This window comes from Anoplophora glabripennis, unplaced genomic scaffold, assembly GCF_000390285.2.
Source record: "Anoplophora glabripennis isolate ALB-LARVAE unplaced genomic scaffold, Agla_2.0 scaffold48, whole genome shotgun sequence".
Classification (NCBI taxonomy): Eukaryota; Metazoa; Arthropoda; class Insecta; order Coleoptera; family Cerambycidae; genus Anoplophora; species Anoplophora glabripennis.
This window is the reverse complement of record NW_019416270.1, coordinates 1,386,833-1,402,227: the sequence shown is the minus strand read 5'-3', so window position 1 is coordinate 1,402,227 and position 15,395 is coordinate 1,386,833. Positions and strand designations below refer to the sequence as shown.

Here is a 15,395-nt window from a genome sequence, read left to right as displayed (position 1 = left end):
TCCATGTGTGAGACATCGTTTTCCAGTTACTGTTACCTTAATATCTGTAGCACGGAAATGCTTCGACAGACATAATTATCCTTTGAAAAATCATATTCAGATATGGCGAAATTTTCTAGCCACACTGCTCGTATCGCAGGATCTTATGGTATTCTACAAATAAACACAGAGCTAGTGTCAGTATCAAAATACAAACATAATAAATTAACAAATAAAATACTTAGGACACCTTACACCCTTGTAAGAACGCCCATGGAAACAATGTCAAACTTACTTGTGAAAAGAAGTAGCACATATTTGGCTCTTTTCCTGTAATTGTCGGCATATTATACGCCGCTTTGGCATTTTTATTGAAATTAGATAAAAAAACAGTTTAAAAAGACACAAAACACTGAACTCGGCTAATATCTATTTCACAACAATAGACTGTAATAATGGCGTCCCCTTTAGAACCGTTTACTACCAGGCAATGATGCCACTTACGACGTTTGTATTGCTAGGAATTTCAATAATGTATTTTTTTTCAGATATTCAAAATCTATAGTTATAAAACAAGTTGCAAGAAAATAGTGTCGTAGTCTTATGCATATTACAATGTAACTAATTTGTAAGTCGAGGTCAAGAATGAGGTAGATCCTTGTACGATAATCAATTAAAATGACCGCTGTACCTAACTATAAAGATAAAAATGTAACATTGGCATCAATGTCAAGGACGTCACAAGTACCAATGTTTGTAAATACACATATGTCAACACTTCACTATCGAATGTAAATAAAGGCGTCCCCTTTATTTATTAGCCTGAGATACGTACCTAGGATTAGAGACCTACGGAAACGTAGGTCGTTCACTAATTCAGAATATCTGAGCCACGCTGGGCAAGCTTGCATATGCCTGTCGAGTCCTGTATCGGCTAATTCCGATAATATCGGATTGGAAATATACATATGTACATTTATTTGCTGTAATTTTGTTTTTTAAATGAATTTTTAAACATTTTTTTCCTGCAAAGGTATTCCAGAAAACAAATTTTAATAAATAAACCGTTTTATAGTAATGTGTAAATCGAGTTAAAAAATAAATATCTATGGTGCTAGGTTGAATGTTCTGTGATAATGATAATTATAATTATTAAAGTTTACGACACCGGGCAAACCCTTCGGCTTCACTCGTATATTCCTCGAGTACTTCCGTATAATTTGCGATTTGTCGTTTGTTTATGTTTATGCCTAGGTTAGGGTTTGTAGTGGTGGTTTAGGCAAGTTTTTATTGTTTAATAGTTTGGAGTAAAGCAAAATGGTGATATTGTTAATTTTTTATGAGATAAAAATTTAGTACGTTGACTTTCGATGATAAATTATTTATTTCAAAATTAAAACCTACGTTTGACATGAAAAATTTAACAAATAAAAACAATTGCGGAAGTAAACAGATCATTTAGTAAGAATTGGTACAATAAATATAAGTGGTTAACAGGTAGTGAAACCAAAACCAAATTATATTGTTGCGATTGCTTACTGTTTAATGAAAAAAAGTAAAACACACAGTCTAGGATATTCAGAACTGAAACATATTAATAAATCCTTAAAAAAGCACAAGCGATCGGATTAGCATCCATATTCATCATAAAAATTTAAATTATTAGGAAAACAAAACATCCAAACTTTTCTTGATTTCGCATTTCGTGAGAATGTAGTAGAACACAATAAAGTCGTGGACGAAAATAGAGACATTGTAAAGCACTTTATTGATTAGCTGCACAGGAACAAGATTTAAGGGTGAAGATTTAATGAATCTGATAATTCCATTAATCAAGGCAATTTTCGTCAACTTGCAAACTTACTTTCAAGGTACGACAGTAAATTTAAAGTATTTTTTGAAAAAACTTCCTTTTTTAGCCTTTCAAAAACTACTCAAAATGATTTAATAGAGAGTATCACAATTCAGTAGCATCCGAAGTCATATTTTCAGAAATAAGAAATGCTCTATATTTCGCCTGGCACCAAAATGAAACAAAGAATGTTAAATGCTTATCTTAGTTATTAGTAATTTTTAGATATGTTCGGAGTGATTCATTATATTTTGACCCCCACTTTAACTTTTTTGTTTTTAGTTATAAAGACATGTGAAAAACAAAAGTTGCACGTTTTTCGGAAATGATACTAAAAAAACAAATGAAGTCCAAACAAAATGGCCGTGGATGTTAACTTTATTAATTTTAATGGAACACCCTATATGTTTTCACATATTTGGATAGAACGTTCCCTGTCGAGCATAGTCATATAGGGTTTGTTGGGTCCATCTCTAATAATAAGCGAGATAGTATTGAAAAACGAAAAGGTTTTTTTTTATTAATAAATATTTTATAAAAAATAATCTTCTAAAAATCGATTCTCATTCAATTTCTTTCACAGACAAATGTGTCACAGAGCAAATGATATAATCACATCTTCATTAGTCGTATAATTCAATAATTTGAACGTCGAAGATTTGATGCCAGGAAATGTTTCAGTAAAATAATGTTCACCTTTTTCGCAATCATTAACTAGTTCTACTTGAGTATCTACGGTTGTGTTTTTAATCGCTAAATAACTTTTAGGGCGTTTTAATTTGCATTAGCGCATTAACTTTGATTTGGAGTTTCATCAAGATGCGATCCCGCATAAGATGCGATCTTCGCCATTCAACTTTCCTTGAAAGTCGAATTTTTGACATTTAAATCACTGGTTTTCTATCCATTTACAAAGTAGAAGTAAAGAAAAATGGCAAGTGAAATTCGTGAATTGGTGAGTAGTAATGGTGATATTGTTAATTTTTTATTAGATAAAAAATTTAGATAAATTATTTATTTCAAAATTAAAACCTACACCTGACATGAAAAATTTTACAATTAAAAACAATTAAGAAAGTAACAGATCATTTAGTAAAAATTGGTTATCAGGTAGTTAAACCAAAACTAAATTATACAGGGTGATTCACAACTTATCCAAAAAAATTTGGGAATAGATGCGGCATGAGAAATGGAGTCAATATTGTAAAAAAAAATTTTGTAAAATCCTTATAGTTTCTGAGAAAAAAATTATTGAAGTTATAGCACATTAAACCACTACATAGCTGGACAACTGTAGTCTCTAGCGTCATTCGCAATACGCGTGGAGAGCCATGTGACTCCTAATACTGAAATCCGTCGTTGCGGTAGTTTTTACCTGTTATCTGTGGTATTTACATCAGTTTTTTAGTAGTTAGTGTCAAAAATGGCTTGCGTGTATAGCAACTCAGAGTTGATGGATATCGTTTTAATTTATGGTGAAGCAAGACAACATTTGTATTATGGTGAAGTATTTGTGTTATGGTGAAGCAAGACATCATTTGTGTTAGTTCGTAGAAAGTGAGTAAGACGGACCCAAATGTGTTTACACGTGAGTGGATAAAATTTTGAACAATTGCTGTTGCAACATCGGGTATGTCAAATGATTTTATTATTTAAAAACACAAATTAATTTTATTAATTAATAAAGGCAAAAGCAGTTGAATTTGCCGATATAAAATAGGTGCGATAAAATTCTATTTACATATTTCTTTCCTTGCGAAAGTTTTTGTCCGTTTTTATCGCACCGCCATGCCGGTCGCATTGTTCGAGGTCAGGTTTTACAGTGGACCTGTTTCCAGTGCCGTGCAGAAGTGTTATTTTTAAATCTTTTCGAACTGCCCTTTTTGATTTTTTCTTTACAAAATTGTATTTGTAAAGGTCCCCTGTACATCCAGAATTTTTTTTTTTTGATAAGTACTGAATCACCCTGTATTGTTGGAATTGCTTACTGTTTAATAAAAAAAAGTAAAATACCGTGGAACGAAAAGAAGCTTTTTTTTATTAATAAATATTTTATAAATAATAATCTTCTAAAAATTGAATCTCATTAAATTACTTTCACGAACAAATGCGTTACAGAGCAAATAGTATCATTACATCTTCATTAGTCGTATAATTCAATAATTTGAACGTCAAAGATTTGATGCCAGGAAATGTTTCAGCAAAATAATGTTCACCTTTTTCGCAATCATTAACTAGTTCTACTTGGGTATCGACTGTTGTATTTTTCTCGCTAAATAATTTTTACGGGGTTTTAGTTTGCATTAGCGCGTTAACTTTGATTTGGAGTTTCATCAAGATGCGATCCCGCTTAAGATGCGGTCTTCGCCATTCAACTTTCCTTGAAAGTCGAATTTTTGACATTTAAATCACTGGCTTTCTATCCATTTACAAAGTAGGAGTAAACTCCCAAAAGTATCTCGAATTTGGCCCACCCTATACAACAATGTAAATTTAACGCACAATAGTAGAAAAAAAAACAATGTAACGTTATGTTTCTGCTTTTTTGTAAATATGCTCGAGTTTCATGCACTTCTAAACTGAAAAAAAAGCACACAAAACCGAAAACACAAAAAAAAATCGTGTTTATGGAAAGAGATAAGGGTAGGAAAACCATCCGTATTGTTTGCGCGCCGACACAGGGGTTATTATTTTATGTTTGACGGCGATAAACGCATGAACGATGCCTGAGTTGGAAACCATTCATCTTCCAGCCGATATATTTCTACAAATGTGATTGAATATATCATGTAGCGGACATGTTGTTGCAGGGGCTGTCAGGGCAGAATCATTCACCAGGCTGCCGCCATCGCTGCACCCTGCCTCCATGACGGACTCCCACATCGCAGGGGGCGCTGGCACGGAATGCGTACCCAACACTACGTCGGAAGATGACCGCAACTCCGAAGATGATATCGGTGAGTTAAAAAAAAATCTGAAAAATGACCCTCCGCGCCAGAAAGGACCAACGGATTGATATTGTAAATTTAATGTTTGTATTTAAAATGAGTGTTTTGGAGAAAGTTAATATTTCGTGAACCGCGTGTTTAGAAAATTTAAAGAAATGAGCATGTCATAAGAGTGAGTAAACTACCTTCATTTTTGCGGAATTATTTGAAATGCGTTTATCACAATTTAACAAAATAAACATGGAGACTCTTTTAGTTTTCCTTTTACCGTATTACTGTCTTTTCCAAAATATGTTATTACAATGAATAACATTACCGTTTTGGCGTAGGAGGTTACTTGTTTAATATTTTCTCTGGTGGGGTAGAAATAGCCAACCATATAAAAAGAGTAATTGGAAATGCCAAATAAATAATTACAGACACAACACATTAAGAGCAAAGGTTTGAAAAGATACGAACATGGGTGAAAATGGCTTACTAAGGTGCTACAACCCATTAAATGAGCTCCTGAAAGTTGTTTTTTCAAGATACCTCTGAAATCATTCCAGAGAAACAATGACTTAACGAAAATAATAACTATTTTATTATAATAAATTATATAATGGTGGTAATGTGTTTCTTGTATAATTCCTATGATAAATTTAGAAAATACTTTTGTGAGAAAATTTACTGAATTTGAATTTATAATATATTACAAGTTACGGTTCTAATCTTGGGTAAAAAATTCTACCATTACAAATTTCCATGATTAAATTTTAAGGCAACTACAAATTTCACAAATAGGTATTGAATTTTCGAAACCGAGAGAGTTGCACTAACCAAAGGACCCCGCACTAATCTTATGGATTTTGGCCCCCGATGAATTTCTCTGTAACTTTGGGAAAATATAGGTTTCGACCTACTGATCAAATATCTCCATGGGCACAAAGCCCAAAAATCACTCCTATGGGCCCTACCGGGGGATTTTAGCCCAAAAATGATGGGGCGCGAGGAGATGACACATCGCTCAAGAAACCAGTTCCGTCGCCGGGGAGAAGGCTGAAAATGGATTTTTGGGGCTAAAATTGTCCTCTCTTTCATATTCTGGGATCAGTTCATGGCTGCTGACCTCCTAAATACCCGAAAATGGAGTGCGAAAGGGGTAAAAACGTGAATAATAAGACATACCTACTATAATAACGAATGCGGACCTCGCAAGTTGCGCCTGAAAGTTGACAACATTGTGGATTTCATATTATTATATAGTCCAACGGGAGTTTCGGAGTTGTTGAATCCATCGTAAGGTCTGAGAAAAAGTCTTTTAGGTGAGAAATCCGACATTGTTTTTGTATTGAACAAAACAGAATGCGATAAATAACTATTATCAAGGGTCTGGATCATTTATTGCATTTTGACTCCTCCCAGCCGCTAATTCAGTACATTAAGAGTGAGTATGTTTGAACTGACCCTTAAAAGGAAATCAATGGCCCTAAAACCCCCAAAAACCAGTCTCGATCGCCTAAGGCGGGCTGGAACAACATCATATTTTCACCCCCTCCCCCCAACCCCTTTATTGTCCCTTGTAGGGGAGAGGATGTGTTGAAATCTCAAATCCACAATATTGTCAACTTTCAGGCGCAACTTGCGAGGTCCGCATTCGTTTTTATAGTATGTCTTATTATTCACGTTTTTACCCCTTTCGCACTCCAATTTCGGGTATTTAGGAGGTCAGCAGCCATGAACTGATCCCAGAATATGAAAGAGAGGACAATTTTAGCCCCAAAAATCCATTTTCAGCCTTCTCCCCGGCGAAGGAACTGGTTTCTTGAGCGATGTATCATCTCCTCGCGCCCCATCATTTTTGGGTTAAAATCCCCCGGTAGGGCCCATAGGAGTGATTTTTCGGCTATGTGCCCATGGAGATATTTGATCAGTAGGTCGAAACCTATATTTTCCCAAAGTTACAGAGAAATTCACCGGGGGCCAAAATCCTTAAGATTAGTGCAGGGTCCTTTGGACAAGATGTAGCATGTCCTTTTATTGTCCTTTCTCTCTCGCACACCAGTCGCGCTTTCTCAGCACTGAAGGCTGCCTCTAGTATGCTCGAAGTTCTCGACACAAAGGGATCGAACCATGAAAGTGAAGAACGAGGAACAATGTTGTCAAATGTACCGACCAATCAGAAAGCAATAAACAGGCGGTAGAATGAAAACTAATGATGAGCTAGTCATGAAATAAGTGCTAATTTATTTTATTGTTATTTGTTTGTCAGTGTCAGGTGCAGTCTAAAAGGAAAGAAAATGGAAATTAATAAAAAACCGAAGCTAAATTCAGTAAGTTCTAAACAAAAAGAACTTCTAATAGAATATATTGAAGTTAAAAAACAAATGTACAATGGAAAATTAACACCCAGCTATACTGGAGAGAAAATGAGGGCTAACTGGGAGGAACTTACAAATATTTTAATACTATATTAGGCAGATCCATTTTATTCTATTATTATTTTATTCGTATACTGTACAATCCTTTAGATAAACGCAAATTATACGAACGTTTCCTAAAAGTTCTCGAAGGATATCACCACAAAACAGTAACTACCGATATTACAGACAGATTGCGCAATTCGTAATTATTTGTGAAACATGTAAAAAAATACCAGTATAGGGTTAGGTTTAATGATTCCTGCCTGTTCCCCCGAAAATATTAGTAGAAGAAATGGGGAACTATTTTTCTATCATTACTCAATAGAACAGCATTCAAGAATACCGATTAATGAATTTTAGTAGAGACACGCCCTCTTTCTCTCGTTCCTTCTATTCCCTATAATTCAAGAATAAAGTCCCTGATATTATGTTCACTATTATTATGTCGTCCCTAGTAAAACACGCTTCATCAGACCACATGACAAGTGAAATGAATCTATCATTAACGCTAGGTATCAAATGAAGGCTACTTTCATTGAAATATGAAATTATAATTTTTAAAATGCTTGAAACATCTAAACAAAAATGAATCGGATCTATGTCCATATAAGAAATATTGTTTTAAATTAACCCAGCTGCTATCTCAGTCAAACTTTGCCATAGAACTTGTACAGTTGTTCCAATATTACAATCATATTTTAAGAGGGAATTAGTATCTTTGTAAATATTGTGTCGCGCAAAAATTATTAACTTATGAAAGCGGCTGCGTTGTACATTACTTTATTTCTTATTATACAAGGTGTCTCATAATTAGCTGCCAACCCTGAACAGGCCGATTCTATGATCAAAACTAAGTAAAAAAGTTCATATGAACATGGGTCCGGAAATGCTTCCTAAGGGCACAGGGACCCATTGAAGAGGGAGGAATGGAAATCATTTTTTTGCAATATCTCTCAATCGCGTTGTGATAAATGAATGAAATTTGGTATACACAGCTAAATTTTGATGAGCAATTTGATGGACTAATCCATTTATTTCCACAAGGTCCATTGGGGTGGGTACGGGGGGGCCCTTGGTACTTTGCGTGTGTAACTTTTTCATCTTTGACTTTTTAACAAATTGGACAGCAAATTCCGTTTTCCCGAACTGTTTTACGTTAAAAAGGTACTCTTGTTTCAAATCGTTATCTTTAACGGTTTCTGAGAAAATCGCTCTTGAATTAATCCCACTTTGGTCAATTTCATAGTAATTTAAACAAAATTATCAAGGTATTCTTATGTCAAAGTATTGTCAACCCGATTGCCAATTTAATAGTTCTAAGCGAAAAAAATGGAAGAGTTTACGGGACAAGAGTTAGTTGATATGATATTTATTTATGGCTTTTGCGATGGTAATGCTGCAGCGGCAGAACGCGAGTACGGGAGAAGGTTTCCAAACCGAAGGCTGCCATCAAGGAGGACATTCCCTACGGTATTCCGCAACTTAGCTGCAACCGCCACTTTTCGAAAGGCACCGGGTCAAGGACGTCCCAGGATTAATAGGGAAGCGGAGGTCCTTGACGCTATTGAACAAGATCCTACGACTAGCATACGGAACATTTCAAGGCAAATAAATGTTCCTCGGCCAACGGTACTACATATCTTAAAGATTTCCTTAACAGAATTGATTAGATGTGCTACTAACATTTCAGGTTGGAAGAATATTAAAGCGACAAGGTCTACATGCCTATCACTATCGACGTGTACATGGCTTGATACCAGAAGATTTTGCGCCACGTATGCAATTTTGTCGCTGGATTTTGTCGCTGGACAACGAGCAAGCTTCCAAAATTTTGTGGTGTGACGAAGCTACTTTTACCCGAAATGGAAAATTAAATTTTCATAATTCTCATTATTGGGAAGAAGAGAACCCACATGTTGTTCGGAGAACAAACTTCCAGCAACGGTTTTCCATAAATTTATGGGCGGGAATAATTCACGACACTCTGATTGGACCTATTGAAATTCCACAACGTCTCAATTCAAATCTTTATTTAAACTTACTTCAAGAAAATCTTCCCCAAATTCTCGATGATCTGCCTCTAAATTTACGACGTAACATGTTTTTTCAACACGATGGAGCCCCGGCACATAGTGGTCGCAATGTTCTAAATTTCCTAAACGAAAATTTCGCTGGACGGTGGATAGGGAGGCACGGACCGGTAGCTTGGCCGCCGCGTTCTCCCGACCTAACCCCGCTGGACTTCTTTTTCTGGGGATATCTAAATCAAAAAGTTTACGCCACCGAAGTCGATACCCGTGAGGAATTGCTGCAGCGTATCAATGATGCAGCCAATGAAATTCGTCAAAACCGTTTTAGCATCTTAATAGCTTCGAGAAGTGTTACACGTAGGGCAAGACTTTGTATCAGAGAAGGTGGAGGGTTTTTTGAACAGTTTTTAAAATAGCTTGTTGTCTGTTATCAAAATTAAGTTTCCATCTTATGATCCCTTCGAAAAGTGACGGTTGCAGCTAAATTGCGGAATACAGTGAGGAATGTCCTCCTTGATGTCAGCCTTCTGTTTGGAAACCTTCTGCCGTACTCGCGTTCTGCCGCGCAGCATTACCATCGCAAAAGCCATAAACAAATCATCATATCATAATTGTTCTACATCAATAATGTGTATTACTGATTACGTATTAAATTATTATTATTATTTTTTGTTTAAATTACTATGAAATTGACCAAAGTGGGATTAATTCAAGAGCGATTTTCTCAGAAACCGTTAAAGATAACGATTTGAAACAAGAGTACCTTTTTAACGTAAAACAGTTCGGGAAAACGGAATTTGCTGTCCAATTTGTTAAAAAGTCAAAGATGAAAAAGTTACACACGCAAAGTACCAAGCCGCCAATGGACCTTGTGAAAATAAGAAAATAAATGGATTAGTCCATCAAATTGCTCAGCAAAATTTAGCTGTGTATACCAAATTTCATTCATTTATCACAACGCGATTGAGAGATATTGCAAAAATATGATTTCCATTTCTCCCTCTTCAATGGGTCCCTGTGCCCTTAGGAAGCATTTCCGGACCCATGTTCATATGAACTTTTTTACTTAGTTTTGATCGGCCTGTTCAGGGTTGCCAGCTAATTATGAGACACCCTGTATTATTATTATTATATTAGATAATCTGCAACTATTATAATTTTAAAACCAACAGCAAATATATGAAATTAATTTTATACATTTTGTTGCCAGATGACTTAGACGAGGACAGCGAGGAGTTGCTACAACGACTGGCGACCAGACACTACTACAGCTACACCGCAGCTTTAGGAATCACAGTAGGCGTGGGATGCCTCCTCCTAGTGCTCAACATGCTCATATTCGCCGGCATCTACTACCAACGGGAAAGAGATCGCAGACGACAAAACCCAACACAAAACCGCCACTCACGATCCAACTCGACGCCTTCAACAGAGACAATACCGATGTCACAAAGACCATCCACGCCAGGAAGTTCGGCGCGACAATCTCCAATAATAACCAAGAAAGAGAAACACGAGCTTCCTCCCTCCTACACCCTGGGGCCGGACAGTCCCATGCTCGACTGCCAAGGTAATTTTGCTCAAAACACCTTAAGGAGAGAGAAGCCACCCCCACCGATGAGGACGTCTAGCAACCCTCCCGGCGGCACTGTGAAGAAGAGAGTGCAGATACAAGAGATTTCCGTATAGCAATCACAGAACGAGAGCAGACGTAGCTCTCCTAGGCCCGCGAAACCGGACGTTACGCACGAATACGAAAAAGACGCGTACGAACAGTGTGACCTAGTGTCCGTGCAGTTATAACAGAATTGTGATTGTGTTGTTATATACATTAAATGAGTTTAAATTTTTCAATTTTCCATCTTGTATAAAAGGTCGACTTCATACCACGTTTTACGTAACGTAATTTAGAATAAAATTTGTATATATATTCGAAAGGTGGACATGATAAAAAAACAAAAAATATTGACGTTTAGTATAAATGCCAGTAGGTATATCAAATAATTTAGTTGTAATTTATTGTTTTCTTTCATTGGATATCGTTAAACTGGTTTTACTTATGAAATGTATTAATTGTTTTATAAAATCCTGTTAATTAGTTGTCACCACCGAAGTACTAACTGTAAATATTCATTTTGTATATAATTATAATAAAATATTATTCTGAAGGGGCTGTGCAATCATTTTAAACAACACTGACACTAAACTTGTAAATACAGACTGACGCAAATAAGTTTGCGTCTGATAACGCACTGGACCCGGCAAGCGAAACGCTCCAGGTAGACGGTAAGTATCTCAAATCGCCGTGCCTATGTCTTATTCCTTCTAGCCAAATACGTTGGTTGTCGATCTGTATTAATACAATCACTTCAACATTATGATAAACAATAAAAATATAACAAAAACAAAATAATGACAACAGTATTAATGACAGTATGCAAAAATTTAAATGTAACTAACAATATAAAATAAAATACTGTCATGTCAAAAGGTTTTATATTTCTCAACAATTCAACAACTGATGACTGTCTTGCCTTGTAGCGAAATAGATCTTGCTTTCATAGTACACTGCCGGCCCTTTGAAAGTGGACGATTTATTTTTCTAATGTGATGTGGTCTACTTCTTATTATGCATAGACCTTATAAACTACGACAAGTTTTTATATGTCAATGTCATTAGTAATTTGCTTGGTACCTAATCCAAGATGCCGCGTTTAACGGAACCAGAGAAAGTGAGAGCTATAAATTTACTTCAGAATAATTGGTCATTGCGGATGATCTGCATGTATGCAAGAACAGCATATTTAAACTCAAAGAAAAATGGATTACGGAGGGTCACGTACGTTATGTTCACGGAGGTGGACGTCGAAGAGTATGCACCACCTAAGAATAAATCCTTTTGACATGACAGTAGCGGCTTCCTTTGAGACGAATTTTCCTGGATCAGTGCGAACTGCAAGGAAGCGGGTGAAAGATTCGAAGCTGAAGAATTATGTGGCCGCAAATACAGTTGCTTTGACTCCCCAGTATAAAGAACAGAGGTTAGAGTTTATAAGACAATTTGTATGAAGCCCAGACAACTTCTGGGAGAATATTATATTTTCGGATGAAAAAAGTTTTCAGTTTTGCTCCGATGCTTCTGTTCGTGTCTACCCACCAGAGATTATAAGGTATTCGGAGCCTTATGTGAAACCCAGACAGCGCAGCGATAGATTCTCCATTAACGTTTGGGCTTGGATAAGCTGCCAAAGTCCTGTTGTTTGTTGTGACCATGCTGTATCCTCAAAATTTCACTTTCAAGCAGGATAATTGTACAATTCACACCTCAAGAGTTGCGTCAGAATGGTTCATTGATAACAACATCGATGTTTTACCTTGGCCTTCAAAGCCCTGGAGATATATGGTGAAAAAAATTTACGACAGAAACTTCCGTCCAGTTAACGTCGAAGAACTTTGGGAGGCAATTGAAAATGCATGGGATAACATCAGTGAGGATTATAACAAGAACACTAATTTTATCAATGCCATGTAGATTGCAGTTTTATAGACAAAAATGGTGCTTGGACAAAATACTAATTTTACGAATCGCGTTTTTTAGACGACGAAAAGTGTTTCATATTTAGATCTCGTTGACGGTGAATGAACGGCCGTTAGAATGTATAATATATTTCAGTATTGGAAAAATAAATAATTTGCTACCTAATTTGGATTTGTTTTGCTCACTAGAACTAGTATGATAGACACACATTAAATTTGACATAATGATTTGAGCTTCACATTTTCAAGTCAGCTCCACAAAGGCCAATTATAGACTATTTGCTTATAAGAGTCGTCCACTTTCAAAGGGCCGGCACTGTACCTATAGATTAGTAGGTCGCTCTCTGTCAGTTTGTGAGCATTAAAGACCTAGATATTGGATAGCAGTGATAATTCATAGGTGTATTTCTCTGTTGTATCTTGTATCTCACCCATATAATTCAATATTCAGTCAATAAATGTTCATTTTGTATATTATTATAGTAAACTATTCTTCTGAATGGCCTGTACAATTATTTTAAGAGGTAAATACTAACAATTACTTCAACAACATTTTGAGATACAAGCAATTAAATAAATGAACAAAAAAAACAGTCATTTATAATCAACAGCATCAATAAATAAAAAAGCAATATTCAGTACCACTAACAATGACAGTAACACCAAGAAAACCAACAACATTTAAGCAGCATCATTAACTGCTATACCAAAAAAATTAAATGGTGTTAACAGCATAGAACACCACTACAGATTTTATACTTTATAAAACGGCAATAGTGATACAACTCTTGATAAGACTCTTATGTTTGAAAATGGTTAATTATTATTTCAACCGACAGCTGGTGTTAAATCTACAGCTATGTTTCGACCGTGAAATATATTATACGAGACGGTAGTAGCGTTGTTGCTTATTATAATTATTTGATATTGACATTTGACATATTCTGACAAGGTCTTTACAAATAGCTCATTTTCGGGCGAGAACTATCACTTTTTACATGTCGTGTAACGTCATCTTGCCATGCTTTGTATCTAAAATATGTGACTGCTGACTATTACAACATACATGAAGTAAAAATGGGCTTAAAGTAGTATAAAATACTTGCGTCCATAAAATGATATGGGAATCTAAAAAGTGACAAAAAACTAAAGATTAACAGAGCAAAACTAAATTTTAACTCGGTACCTACAAAGGTAACTATTTAGTATGACAGATGCCTATTTTGACAAGTAACTAAACGTGAGGTTTAGTTATTTACACCATAAATGTTGGTAAGTATTATTTACCAGTCGAGGACGAGTCCGAAACTGGTAAATTATACTTAACTGCTGCGTAGTGCATAACATTTTATCTGCTCCCACAGTTCTTTATGGTTCATGAAATAAAGTTTAGGTTTTATTTTTTGAGATTTCTTAATCAATTCATTTCGACATTATTCGAAATCTTGCAAAGTCGCCTTAGTTGTTTGGATTTTGTCGTTTCTAAGGAGTTTAACAAAGCTACATAAAAGTTGCAATTTTGCTGGTTTTGAATGAATTATTATTTCTAAATGAGTGATTTTCAAATAGAAAGTACATCAAATGTTGCTTGCAAATTTTCATTGCCCGGGAAGTCGAAAGTGCGCTATGGACGAGCATATAGAGGAGAACGTGAAACGTAAGAATGACGGCTATACGCCTAAAAAGTCAAACATTTTTGGGTCATACCATGTCATATCGACCAATGGTTCAAAACCAAATTCAAAAATTCATATTTTTGAAAAAATAAACGCAACTCTGAAAATGTCAGGACCTTTTAAGATCATTTAAAGGTATTTTATAAAAAAAAATTGAGACAAAAATGTAATGTTTATAGTCGATTTTGACGATTTTTAAAAATTCAAAATTCTATAAATTTTTCATTTTTCAAAATTATTTTTCGGAATATATTTTTTTCATAGACCTAAGTATCCTCTCTAAAACAAACACAAGTTCATTTCTGTAACTATAATAGTTTTCGAGATATTTAAAAAATAAACTTGAAAAATTGTAAAAATAGTGAAATATTTAATTTTGAATAACTCGAAAAAATTTTTTATTTTTTTCCTCTGGCATATCTTTATAATAAAGGAAAACTTTTGACCAAATTTCATCCAAATTGAAAGGGGTCGATTCCAAACATTGGTCGATTTGACATGACCCTTTTACAAGGGAACAATTCAACGATTTTCTCGTTCAGGCACCCGACAACACATATTTGCTAATGAAGGTAGTGACGGTCTTAGACATTGCAGGAGCATGCCGTTCTGATGAGTTATGCAAACTTACTTTGGACAACGTGAATTCAAAAACTTTCGATAACATTATTGCAGTTACAATTTCAGATTCCAAAAATGGTATGTCACGTACGTTTACAATTACTTCTAGTCCGGATTCTGTTTCTCACCTAGAAAATTTCAAGAAATATATCAAGATTAGATTGGAAATTAAAACTGAAATTTCAGGCTTTTTTATGCGCTATCAAGCAGGTAGATGTTACAACCAACCAGTCGGCAAGAATACCCTTTCTATGATTCCTAACAAGATTGCACAGTTTTTGAAACTAGAACATCCTGAAACATATACAGGTCATTCATTCCAAAGAACATCGGCAACGTTACTGGCTAAT

The 15,395-nt window shown here is 35.3% G+C and overlaps 1 protein-coding gene across 1 annotated transcript; it reads left to right on the top strand.

Annotated features, from left to right (window-relative positions):
* Window positions 1-4,697: 4,697 nt before the first annotated feature.
* Window positions 4,698-10,900, top strand: LOC108906743. The gene is made up of 2 exons (XM_023457343.1): window positions 4,698-4,788; window positions 10,422-10,900. The coding sequence occupies exons 1-2, from the start codon at window positions 4,698-4,700 to the stop codon at window positions 10,898-10,900; spliced, it is 570 nt and encodes a 189-aa protein (XP_023313111.1).
* Window positions 10,901-15,395: the final 4,495 nt, after the last annotated feature.